Source organism: Nerophis ophidion, linkage group LG24 (genome assembly GCF_033978795.1).
Source record: "Nerophis ophidion isolate RoL-2023_Sa linkage group LG24, RoL_Noph_v1.0, whole genome shotgun sequence".
Lineage (NCBI taxonomy): Eukaryota > Metazoa > Chordata > Actinopteri > Syngnathiformes > Syngnathidae > Nerophis > Nerophis ophidion.
The window spans coordinates 27,112,528-27,125,153 of NC_084634.1; the positions used below are offsets into that span (position 1 = coordinate 27,112,528).

Here is a 12,626-nt window from a genome sequence, read left to right on the forward strand (position 1 = left end):
TGTCATTGTTTTGACTTAGTAAATATTGACTTACTAAGACAAAATAATGACCAAGTCAAATTAATGACTTACAGTAAATAAGCATTTGATTATTAATTTAGTACAGTATTTGGGAAGCCTGTTGTTGATTTTTATTATTGTAAATGTTATATTTTTATCAACATGTGATAGCAGGGACCCCGCCATTCAAAACTAAGCTGCTACATTATTAATGATTAATGTAACTGTGGCTGAAAAAAATAGTACAATAACAATAGGAGAGACTATTCATCCCTGAACACCATGGAGTTCATGTAGGCTTAATGATGCACTTACATTATTATATCAACTAGGGCTGGGCGATACATCGATATATACGATATATCGCAGGTTTGTCTCTGTGCGATATAGAAATATTCGTAATATTCCATTATATGTTCTCACAATTAAGCTGCGTGCATTACATTAATGGCGTGTCTCACTCCTCGTCTGTCCTCCTCACAGAGATGTAAAATAAGCCCGCCTTCTTACATACGTCACATACTGTCGCGCATGTAGCGTCACACGCTCTCGCCGAGAGCTAACGTTAGCCATGCAGGTCGAGTTGCATTTAGCTGTAGGCTCATTTTGACAGATACGGAAAACAAGCCTGCCTTCTTACATACGTCACATACTCTCGCAAGTCTAGCGTCATAGCTCTCGCCGAGGAGAGAGAGAGAGATGGTGCGAAACTTATCACAAATGGAGGAAGAACAAAAAAATGCCCAACATAAAGAGCAGGGGGTCCATCATCGGGAGGTGGTTTGGCTCCAAGTGGGAAGTTAAGTGAAGTGAAGTGAATTATATTTATATAGCGCTTTTTCTCTAGTGACTCAAAGCGCTTTACATAGTGAAACCCATTACCTAAGTTACAATTAAACCAGTGTGGGTGGCACTGGGAGCAGGTGGGTAAAGTGTCTTGCCCAAGGACACAACGGCAGTGACTAGGATGACGGAAGCGGGAATCGAACCCGCAACCCTCAAGTTGCTGGCACGGCCACTCTACCAACCGAGCTAAACCCCCCCCAAGAAGATATTCAGCAGACAACAGCAATATGCTGTTCAATGTACTGTATGTACTATGATGATTAACCTGTGTGATGACTGTATTATGTTGATAGTATATATTTGTGCCATGAATTGAATAACATGGACCCCGACTTAAACAAGTTGAAAAACTTATTGGGGTGTTACCATTTAGTGGTCAATTGTGCGGAATAACTACTGTACTGTGCAATCTACTAATAAAAGTATCAATCAGTCAATACAAAGTATACAGCAGAAGTGTTACTACAAAAAGGTAGCAACACTATTAATTTGCTCTTTCATTTAAAAAGTCACCCGTAAGAGAATGAAGAGTATTTAATAAATACACTTTTGGTCAATTGACTTAGTTGTGATTTCCCTCTCTGCATGAAAGTTTAAAAGTAGCATATATTAATGCAACATTAAGAAGAATGTTTTAATGTAGACACATAGAATCATCATACTGCTGTGATTATATGAATCAAGTGTTCATTCAAGGCCAAGGCAAATGATCGTAATATATATCGTATATCGCAATATGGCATAAAAATATCGCGATATTAATAAAAGTCAATTTCGCCCAGCCCTAATATCAACTATCAGAGGCAGAAACTCTTCATTTAGCATAATGTCTTTTTTTGCTGCTTCAACACAGCTCAATCAACACAGAAAAAGGTGAAGTGAAATAACTTTTTTAGTATAGGTCAATAATGCTTGTCTTTCTCTCAGACAGACAGGGCTTTGCTGTCCATAACACACACAAACACACACACACCGCACAATAAGCTAATGTTAAGCTAAAAGCTAATTAACCTTCACCTCAAGGACTCCAAGCGAGCTGAGCTGCCGCTTATATTTCTAGAAGGTCAACGGGCTGATAGTGATGTTACTAGTAGTTGACTTGGAAGTGTTTATTATAATTTGGGGAGAGTCCGCTATTTTATACTCACCTGCTAAACACCTTTTGCTCAATCCACCTTCTCTCTCTGCCTGCTCGAGCACTGACTATGTTTGTTTTTAATACGCACTGCTGATTGGCTGTTACACGTGCTGTCAATACGCACTGCTGATTGGTTGTTACCAATCTGTATGTATCCAATCAGATGGTTCTGTGGGTGGGACAATGCTGGGTGCTGCAGGGACATACTGACAGGCGGAACCAAGCGGAGCAGCTTGTTAAAACTTTAGCTTAGGCGGTGGTTCTTTGTTATACTCCAGTGCGACTTATACAGTATATGTTTTTTTCCTTCTTTATTATGCATTTTCCGCAGGTGCGACTTATACTCCAAACAATATGGTGAATATATATCCATCCATCCATTTTGTACCGCTTATTCCCTTTGGGGTCGTGGGGGGCGCTGGTACCTATCTCAGCTTCATAGGGGCGGCATAGCTCGGTTGGTAGAGCGGCCGTGCCAGCAACTTGAGGGTTGCAGGTTCGATTCCCGCTTCTGCCATCCTAGTCACTGCCGTTGTGTCCTTGGGCAAGACACTTTACCCACCTGCTCCCAGTGCCACCCACACTGGTTTAAATGTAACTTAGATATTGGGTTTCACTATGTAAAGCGCTTTGAGTCACTTGAGAAAAGCGCTATATAAATATACTTCACTTCAATCGGGCGGAAGGCGGGGTACAACCTGGACAAGTCGCCACCTCATCGCAGGGCCAACACAGATAGACAACATTCACACTCACATTCACACACTAGGGCCCAATCAACCTATCCCCAGGTGCATGTCTTTGGAGGTGGGAGGAAGCCGGAGTACCCGGAGGGAAACCACGGAGTCACGGGGAGAACATGCAAACTCCACAAAAAAAGATCCTGAGCCTGGGATTGAACTCAGGACTACTCAGGACCTTTGTATTGTGAGGCGCATGCACTAACCCCTGTCGCACCGTGCTGTTGAATTAAGTACTCGATGAGAGAGAGAAAAAAAATACACATTCACGTATCTTGCCTTTTATTCGACAACACTGTTATTTTTTGGTAAAAATAAAGATGTCATTTTTGTTCCAGGTACATTCACTTGTCACAGATCGACGTCGTCTGGGAACTGCACGGTGTGTGTACGTTTTAAAAAACAAAATAAAATAAAAAAGTAACAACCTAAGACATCAACGCATCATACGTCCCGAAAATAGAAACTTTTCCTAAAGAGTAAAAAAAAAGAAAGGAGAAGCAGCGTGCGTGGCAACATTTGTCAATAAGCCTCCAGGACTTTGTAGGAGGAGAAGGGTTTGACAAAGTGGTAGTCCAGGTTGCCGCAGTGAGGACACTGCTGGACGTTGCTGTACTCGGAGAAATACTGCATCCCCACGCGCACGTCCACCACCGGCTTCCCGCAGTGTTTGCAGTTGAGACGAGCCTGCGGGGGGACGGAGGTTGGGGGGGAAAGGTAACACGCTAGTCCCACACGGTGCCCACGTCATGCCGACCGGCGCTTACCTGGCAACAGGGTGACGCGGCCAGGATGTCGTAGGTGTACACCGTGCCCAGCTGGTGCCAGCTGCCGTCCCAGCGGGACTTGCACTTGATGCACACGATCTTGTGGACGCCCTCCAGACAGTCCACGCACACGGCGTACAGGTGCATCAGCCTGCCTGCGGGGGAGACACGCAGCTGGTCAGCAGGGGGGCGGAGTCTTCTTTTCCAGGCCCAAACACATGGAGAGACTGAGGGGGACACCCCACTTATGCATCATGTATGCGATGATGTAATATTGTATGATAGCTGACAATTGGGGAGCTAATCACTAGCTGAGAACTGACCAGTTCCATCCATCCATCCATTTTCTACCGCTTATTCCCTTTTGGGGTCGCGGGGGGCGCTGGCGCCTATCTCCGCTACAATCGGGCGGAAGGCGGGGTACACCCTGGACAAGTCGCCACCTCATCGCAGGGCCAACACAGATAGACAGACAACATTCACACTCACTTTCACACACTAGAGCCAATTTAGTGTTGCCAATCAACCTATCCCCAGGTGCATGTCTTTGGAAGTGGGAGGAAGCCGGAGTACCCGGAGGGAACCCACGCATTCACGGGGAGAACATGCAAACTCCACACAGAAAGATCCCGAGCCTGGATTTGAACCCAGGACTGCAGGACCTTCGTATTATTGATTGTTATTCATCGATTAACGTCCTGGTTGTCACCTAGTGATAAGCACACCAGTTTGCAGATAGCAATTAACAGTTCAATTCTCAGCGTTGAGTGCTCATCGCTAGCCGACAAATTAACGCATCAGTTGTCGGCTTGCGATTAGTGTGCTAGTCGTCAGCGAACGAATACCACTCCAGTTCGTAAGCGTTTTGCACTTTAGCTGGCAACTAGCACGTTGATTGCTGGCTGACAACTAGGCGCTAATTTCTAGCGGACAGGTAGCTATTAGCACACTACATGTCCGCTTGCAATTAATGCACTGGCTGTCGGCTATTAATTAGCGTGCTAGTTGTCAGCAAGCGATTACCACTCCAGTTGTAAGCGTTTTGCACTTTAGCTGGCAACTAGCACGTTGATTGCTGGCTGACAACTGGGCGCTAATTTCTAGCGGACAGGTAGCTATTAGCACACTACATGTCCGCTTGCAATTAATGCACTGGCTGTCGGCTATTAATTAGCGTGCTAGTTGTCAGCAAGCGATTACCACTCCAGTTGTAAGCGTTTTGCACTTTAGCTGGCAACTAGCACGTTGATTGCTGGCTGACAACTGGGCGCTAATTTCTAGCGGACAGGTAGCTATTAGCACACTACATGTCCGCTTGCAATTAATGCACTGGCTGTCGGCTATTAATTAGCGTGCTAGTTGTCAGCAAGCGATTACCACTCCAGTTGTAAGCGTTTTGCACTTTAGCTGGCAACTAGCACGTTGATTGCTGGCTGACAACTGGGCGCTAATTTCTAGCGGACACGTAGCTATTAGCACACTACATGTCCGCTTGCAATTAATGCACTGGCTGTCGGCTATTAATTAGCGTGCTAGTTGTCAGCAAGCGATTACCACTCCAGTTGTAAGCGTTTTGCACTTTAGCTGGCAACTAGCACGCTGATTGCTAGCGGACATGTAGCGATTAGCGCACTACGTGTTCGCTTGCGATTAATGCACCAGTTGTCGGCTGGCGATAATCAATCAATCAATGTATTTTATTTCAGCAATCTTCACATAAAACAAAGAACAAGAAAAGAAAAAAAAAAAAAACACTCATTTGAGCAATGATTGAGCCGAAAGGGTGTAGGTTGAAGCAACGCTTATATAAACCTACCCCATCACAACAAGAACAAGGTTCAAAATATATAAAATCTAAAACATGCTTCACTTACATTACTTTTTTTTTTTAAACAATATATAAGCAACATATATGTAGCACACGTCTCATATACACAGTTTAACATTTAAATCAAACATATACATTTGTACACTTATATATATATATATATATACAATTTATTTAAATTCCATATAAAGTGGTAATATATACATTTTAATATAACCTATATGTATAATTATGAAATCCTAAATTGTATTTATATACATATATATTATTGTCTTTCTAAAACAATGTTTGCTCTTCTTATATTTACTAATGATAAATGATTTAAAAAGCTTTTTAAACTGGTTTATGTTGGTGCTGTGTTTTGTTTCATCCTTTAAACAGTTCCATATTTTAACCCCTGCTATTGTTATACTCATTCGTTTCTGCGTTGTTCTACAATATTGGATCTAGATAACAACTAGATAACCACTCTAGTTGTAAGCGTTCAGCACCTTAGCTGGCAAAATAGCACGCTGATTGCTAGCTGACAACTCAGATCCAGCCGAGGATCAGGTGCTGGAGTGGGATCCAGCCTAGGGACAATCGGTAATCGCTAGCCGCCAACTGGTGCATTAATGGCAAGCGAACACAGTGTGCTAATCGCTATGTGTCCGCTAGCAATTAGCGCCCCAGTTGTCAGCTAGCAATCAGCGTGCTAGTTGCCAGCTATGGTGCTGAACGCTTACAACTAGAGTGGTTATCGACCACTGATTTAAATTAAATTTTATGGTAAATGGGTCCCTAGTGTGTGAATGTGAGTGTGAATGTTGTCTGTCTATCAATGTTGGCCCTGCGATGAGGTGGCGACTTGTCCAGGGTGTACCCCGCCTTCCGCCCGATTGTAGCTGAGATAGGCGCCAGCGCCCCCCGTTTACCCGAAAGGGAATAAGCGGTAGAAAATGGATGGAAATGGGTTATACTTGTATAGCGCTTTTCTACCTTCAAGGTACTCAAAGCGCTTTGACACTATTTCCACATTCACTCATTCACACACACATTCACACACTGATGGAGGGAGCTAACATGCAAGGTGCTAACCAGCACCCATCAGGAGCAAGGGTGAAGTGTCTTGCTCAAGGACACAACGGATGTGACAAGGTTGGTAGAAGGTGGGGATTGAACCAGGAACCCTCAGGTTGCTGGCACGGCCACTCTCACACTGCGGCACCCCGTGCCATTAAACACCACACTTAAAACATTTAATTATGGCATTATTCTCATTTAATAAAAAATTCTCGTGGTTCCTTTGCATACATGTGTGAACGAACATTGTAGACTCATGCAAAAAAAGTATTGTCTTCATATGAAAATATGAAAAATCGTCAGTTCCAAATCTTTTAAAGCATTGGTCCCTAACCTTTTTGTAGCTGCGGACCGGTCAACGCTTGATAGTTTGTCCCGCGGCCCGGGTGGGGGTTGTTTTTTTGTCATGAAAAAGAGAGGTTTTTTGTGTTGGTGCACTAATTGTAAGTGTATCTTGTGTTTTTTATGTTGACTTAAAGGCCGACTGAAATGAGATTTTCTTATTTAAACGGGGATAGCAGGTCCATTCTCTGTGTCATACTTGATCATTTCGAGATATTGCCATATTTTTGCTGAAAGGATTTAGTAGAGAACATCGACGATAAAGTTCGCAACTTTTGGTCGCTAACAAAAAAGCCTTTTCCTGTACTGGAAGTCGCAGACGATGACATCATCCGCGTGAGGGCTCCTCACATCTTCACATTGTTTATAATGAGGATATAGATAGCAAAGCACTAGAAAAAATTAATAAATAAAATAAAGTAAAAAGAATAAAAAGGTGATTGCATTGTGAGCGATTCAGATGTCTTTATACACATTTATTACGATAATTCTGGAAGACCCCTCATATGCTTATTGTTTTAATACTGCTTTAGTGAGACTTTAAAGATTGTAAAGCCATACCTCGAGGTCGGATGGCTGCGGTGAACACGCAGTGTCTCGGAGAGAAGCCGAGGAGCCAAGCTCACAGCTTTATCTTTATGCTATATTGTTATTATTTGTCTTTAAATAGAAGCATAATGTCAGCATGTAGCATTTATACAACTATTAAGAGTTGCAGAAAATATAATTTGAGCATTTGGTAGTTACAGCATCACAGGTAATTGTTGGAGAGTCCCAGTAGGTGGCAGCAAACAAGCTTCTTTTCGTGTCTCTCGCCATTGCCGGCTCTAAGTTGCATGTCGAAGTTGACCATCGCAGCAGACACAAGACATTGATACAACGTTGATTATACATCCGTGTCCTTTAGAACTGACTTTGCAAAATAGTTGTATTTTTTAAACGGAGATAACCTTGGATCCACGTTGTTGTTTGGCATATGAGCAAATTTCAACGCTCAAAACAACGTCACCACCTGACATTGAATAAACGTCGTCAAAAAGCCTGCTTTTTCAACGTCGTGTTAGTGTTGTAGTGTATAAGTTAGGAAATGGGACGGCGTGGCGCGGTGGTAGTGTGGCCGTGCGCAACCCGAGGGTCCCTGGTTCAATTCCCACCTAGTACCAACCTCGTCACGTCTGTTGTGTCCTTGAGCAAGACACTTCACCCTTGCTCCTGATGGGTGCTGGTTAGCGCCTTGCATGGCAGCTCCCTCCATCAGTGTGTGAATGTGTGTGTGAATGGGTAAATGTGGAAGTAGTGTCAAAGCGCTTTGAGTACCTAGAAGGTAGAAAAGCGCTAATAAAATACAACCCATTTATCATTTAAATCAGTGGTTCCCAACCTTTTTGTAGCTGCGGACTGGTCAACGCTTGATAATTTGTCCTGCGGCCCGGCGGGGGTGTGGGGGGATTTTATTGTTGTTGCGATCCGCTGCTCGTATCTAGACATATTAGTTATTTTTCCTTTCTGGTATCACACTCCGTCAAGTGACTGTTTATTTCCTGTTTAGCCTGTCACCATGGTAACTCATCAGTCCACCTGCCAATCCCGGTCCACACACACCTGTTTTGTCTAATCACCCTCCTATTTAAGACAGCCTCTTTGTTCTTTTCTTCCTGGGTTCATAAATTGCTCTCATGCAACTAGTGACAACTGCTACTTTTTCTACTTTTATTCTCGCTAGCTCTCATGCTATGCCACTTGATTATTCCAGTTGTCATACTGATGATTTGTTTTCTCGTTTGTGCTTTCATGCCAAGTTTAGTTTTCTGTTTGTATTTCCTAGTTTTCATACTAGCGTTTTTGGTTTGCCTTTTTATTAGCTCCAGCATTTCTGTTCAGAGCTCTCTTTTTGTTAAATAAATATTTTAAGATCTTACCTTTTGTTGTGTTCACGTCATCGCATCCACGGAGGGACAAACCCGGCATTACCATGCCCACCAGTCCTCACAATTGTATTATTATTTATTTTTTTCTCTTTTCTTTTGTCATGAAAAAGCGAGGTTTTTTTTGGTGGGTGCACTAATTGTAAGTGTATCATGTGTTGTTTATGTCGTTTTAATAAAAACAAAAAAATATTTTTTTTTTAATTAAAAAATAATTAAAATTAATAAAAAATTATTCTGCGGCCCGGTACCAATAGAGCGGTTGGTTGGGGACCACTGATTTAAATGACCAACATTCAATGGTCAAATCAACATCGGAACCAAACATTGATTAAACGTCGTTGAAAAGCAGGTTGTTTCAACGTTAGGTTTGAGTTGCTCAACGTCAGAACCTGATTCAACAAAGTTCGCCGCTTGGTAGACATCCAGAAGACAGGGGGCGCCCCGCCCTACCCCAGGCGCACACCAGGAGACGCCGCCATTCCACCACTTCAGGTGGGATGGAACAATGCATATAACAGTCACAGACAACGTCACGCTAACATCACGTGACACCTCTGATGAAGGCTGCAGAAGCAAGGTAGCCGAAACTTGTCAGGTACAACATTTTACCTTACTAGCCTATATAAGTTTGGGGACCACTGATTTGGCCTACTGACGTGTATTTATAAATAGAATAGAATAGAATAGATTTTTAATTGTCATTATATTTGCATATAACGAGATTAAAGACTCCAATTTAAGGTGCGGTTGTGGGAACAAATATAGGGTAAAAACAATAACACAAGAGGTAATAAAGGAAACAATAACAATTGAAGTAGTCTGTTTATTTCAATTGTTAGTTTTGTCTTGTGTTATTTATTTTACCCCATATTTGTTCCCACAACTGCACTTTAAGTTGGAGTCTTTAATTTTGTTATATGCACATATAATGACAATAAAGTCAAAGTCAAACTAACAATTGAAGTAGTCTGTTTATTTCAATTGTTAGTTTTTCCTTTATTACCTCATGTGTTATTTATTTTACCCCATATTCGTTCCCACAACCGCACCTTAAATTGGAGTCTTTAATCTCGTTATATGCAAATATAATGACAATAAAGTCTATTCTATTCTATTCTATTCTAAGTCAACCTATTGATAAATACACGTCAGAAGGCTAAATCAGTGGTCACCAACCTTTTTGTAGCTGGAAAATTTGTCCCACGGACCGGGGGATATTTTATTTTTATTTATTTCCATAAAGAAATACAATCATGTGTGCTTACTGACTGTATCCCTGCAGGCTGTATTGATCTATATTGATATATAATGTATATATTGTGTTTTTTATGTTGATTTATCCATCCATCCATTTTCTACCGCTTATTCCCTTTCGGGGTCGCGGGGGGCGCTGGCGCCTATCTCAGCTACAATCGGGCGGAAGGCGGGGTACACACTGGACAAGTCGCCACCTCATCGCGGGGCCAACACAGATAGACAGACAACATTCACACTCACATTCACACACTAGGGCCCAATCAACCTATCCCCAGGTGCATGTCTTTGGAGGTGGGAGGAAGCCGGAGTACCCGGAGGGAACCCACGCATTCACGGGGAGAACATGCAAACTCCACACAGAAAGATGTTGATTTAATAATAAATAGATAAATAAAAACACTTTTTTTTTTCTTTTCTTTTTTAATTTCTTGTGTGGTGGTTGGGGACCACAGGGCTAAATGAACCTTTTCAACATAAAGAAAAAAAAAGTTCTCAACGTTGGTTTAATGAAGAGGTCGGGTACCTTTTTGGCTGAGAGAGCCATGAAAGCCAAATATTTTAAAATGTATTTCCGTGAGAGCCATATAATATTTTTTTTAACACTGAATACAACGAAATGCGTGCATTTTTAAGTAACGCCAACATGTTTAGAGTACAATAAGTCTCTTATTCTTTTCAATAACATTCGTATTTTGACGCTAACCACTAATAAATAAAATACTTCTTACTATTAATTATTATTAATTAATTATTAATTAATATTGATTGATACATAGTTATTTTTAACACTGTGATTACATGCGGAATTATTCCTTACTTATCGTGTTAAGTAATGTCAGCTAAGATTGATCTGAGAGCCAGATGCAGTCATCAAAAGAGCCACATCTGGCTCTAGAGCCATAGGTTCCCTACCCCTGTTTTAATGTCTTGTGCCTGCTGGAAACTTCTCGGTTTAAGGCCACAACTGTTATGACCCGTTGCCCGGCTCATTTTTGTCCAGTTTTTACTACCTTGGTTCTGTTTCAGCACCCCTGGGTTTGTGTGTTTTGGTTACAATGGGTGCTGATTAGTTTCACCTGCCTCTGATTAGTGTTCGGGACGCTCACCTGCTCCTGGGCACTAATCAGAGAGCTACTTGTATTCCTGTTTTTCGCCACAATCAGTCAGGCTGTCTCCTGCAAAACGTTGCGTTGAGTATTTCTATGATTCTTGATTCTAGTTCATGTGCTAGGTTTCACCACGGCTCCCTTGCTGTCAGAACACTTTTCTGTATTTTAGTGTTCCTGCCTGATTAATGAAAATAAATCATCCTCTTGCCTGCACTTTGCCTCCGGAGTTTCCGTCTGCATCTTGGCAGAATGATCCGCGCAATAAAATGCGACCACGCCGTAACAACAGCCTTCTACTATACAGGTGGGAGGCGTGGTTTATAATCTAGAACAGGGGTAGGGAACCTATGCTCGCGAGCCAGATATGGCTCTTTTGATGACTGCATCTGGCTCTCAGATAAATCTGAGCTGATGTTGCTTAAAACGATAAGTAATGAATAATTTCACTTGTAATCACAATGTTAAAAATAATGTTCAAAATATAAAACATTCTCATGCATTTTTAATCCATCCATCCGTTCAAGAAGTTATTATTGGTTAGTGTGGGGCTTGCCCTCGTGGAGGTTCTTCAGACACCCAAGCACCGACATGAGAGCCTGTTTCAGGGTTACAATATTGTTTTATTTTTCAATAAGTCTCTCAGTTGTTTTCCAGCAATTGTATTTCCAGCCCTGACCCCATCTCTCCTCCTGGCTGCTGCTTATAACAGAGCGACAGGTGATTAGATAACAAGGCCCAGGTGGGCCGTCTACGCACCTGTCTCTGCAGGCCCGCAGGCCACGCCCCCTCCACAGTTAGCTTCAGAATAACAATGTTATTACAAAGAATAACAGACCTATTATACTCTAGAAATGTTGGTCTTACTTAAAAATGCACGCGTTTAGTTGTGTTCAGTGTTAAAAAAAAAATTATATGGCTCTCACGGAAATACATTTGAAAAATTTGGCTTTTCGTCTCTCTCAGCCAAAAAGGTTCCCGACCCCTGATCTAGAATTAACTTTTACTAGCTCGCTAATATGGTAATGTAAAATCATAAGCTAGTTAGTGATCACGGCGCCACTAAAATAGTTCCCCTGCGTTAGCACTTATAATAACAATAACACTAATTCTTAGTTAATATTCAGGTGACGAGATGTAATTGTAGTATTGTTGACAGTTTTTATTATAGGACTTAAAGGGCAGAGTAATGTACGGTCATTAGTTGCATTGTTGGCCACCTTGTACTTGTCGTATTTAAAAACTTAAAATGTATAAAAACTTAGGGATTGTGAATGATAGACAAAATTCCCCCAAAACTGCTAAAGAGTTTACAGTATAATCAGCAAATGAAATAAAAGAATCGCACACAATGCTCTGAACCGGGTCTGACCTTGCAGGTGGCACGGAACGTCGTACTCTATCTCATCGTGGCGTGACGGGCTGAGGAACATGGTGCCGTCCACCAGCGGAAACTGTTCAAACACCGGCAGTGCCCGGTGACACAGCGCACAGTTGACCACGTTCCTCTGGCTCGCGCTCAGGGTGGACAGGATGAACCTACAAGACAACAGCGAGTAAGTTGCACAATTAATCTTCGACTTGTAGACAACATCCTTTTTGTGGTCATTGT

General features: G+C 42.1%; 1 protein-coding gene across 3 annotated transcripts in view; it reads right to left on the bottom strand.

Moving 5' to 3' along the window:
* Nucleotides 1-2,989: 2,989 nt before the first annotated feature.
* Nucleotides 2,990-12,626, bottom strand: part of heca (hdc homolog, cell cycle regulator) — a 28,865-nt gene continuing 19,228 nt past the window's right edge. For 2 of the 3 annotated variants that reach the window (XM_061886356.1, XM_061886357.1), the window contains exons 3-5: nt 12,387-12,553; nt 3,492-3,646; nt 2,990-3,411 (exon numbers count right to left, since the gene is read on the bottom strand). In XM_061886356.1, the coding sequence (XP_061742340.1) occupies nt 3,247-3,411; nt 3,492-3,646; nt 12,387-12,553 (487 nt within the window). In that variant the 3' untranslated portion in view covers nt 2,990-3,246. Of the gene's footprint in view, nt 3,412-3,491; nt 3,647-12,386; nt 12,554-12,626 lie in introns of those variants that run through there. The other variant, XM_061886358.1, reaches the window with a different exon arrangement.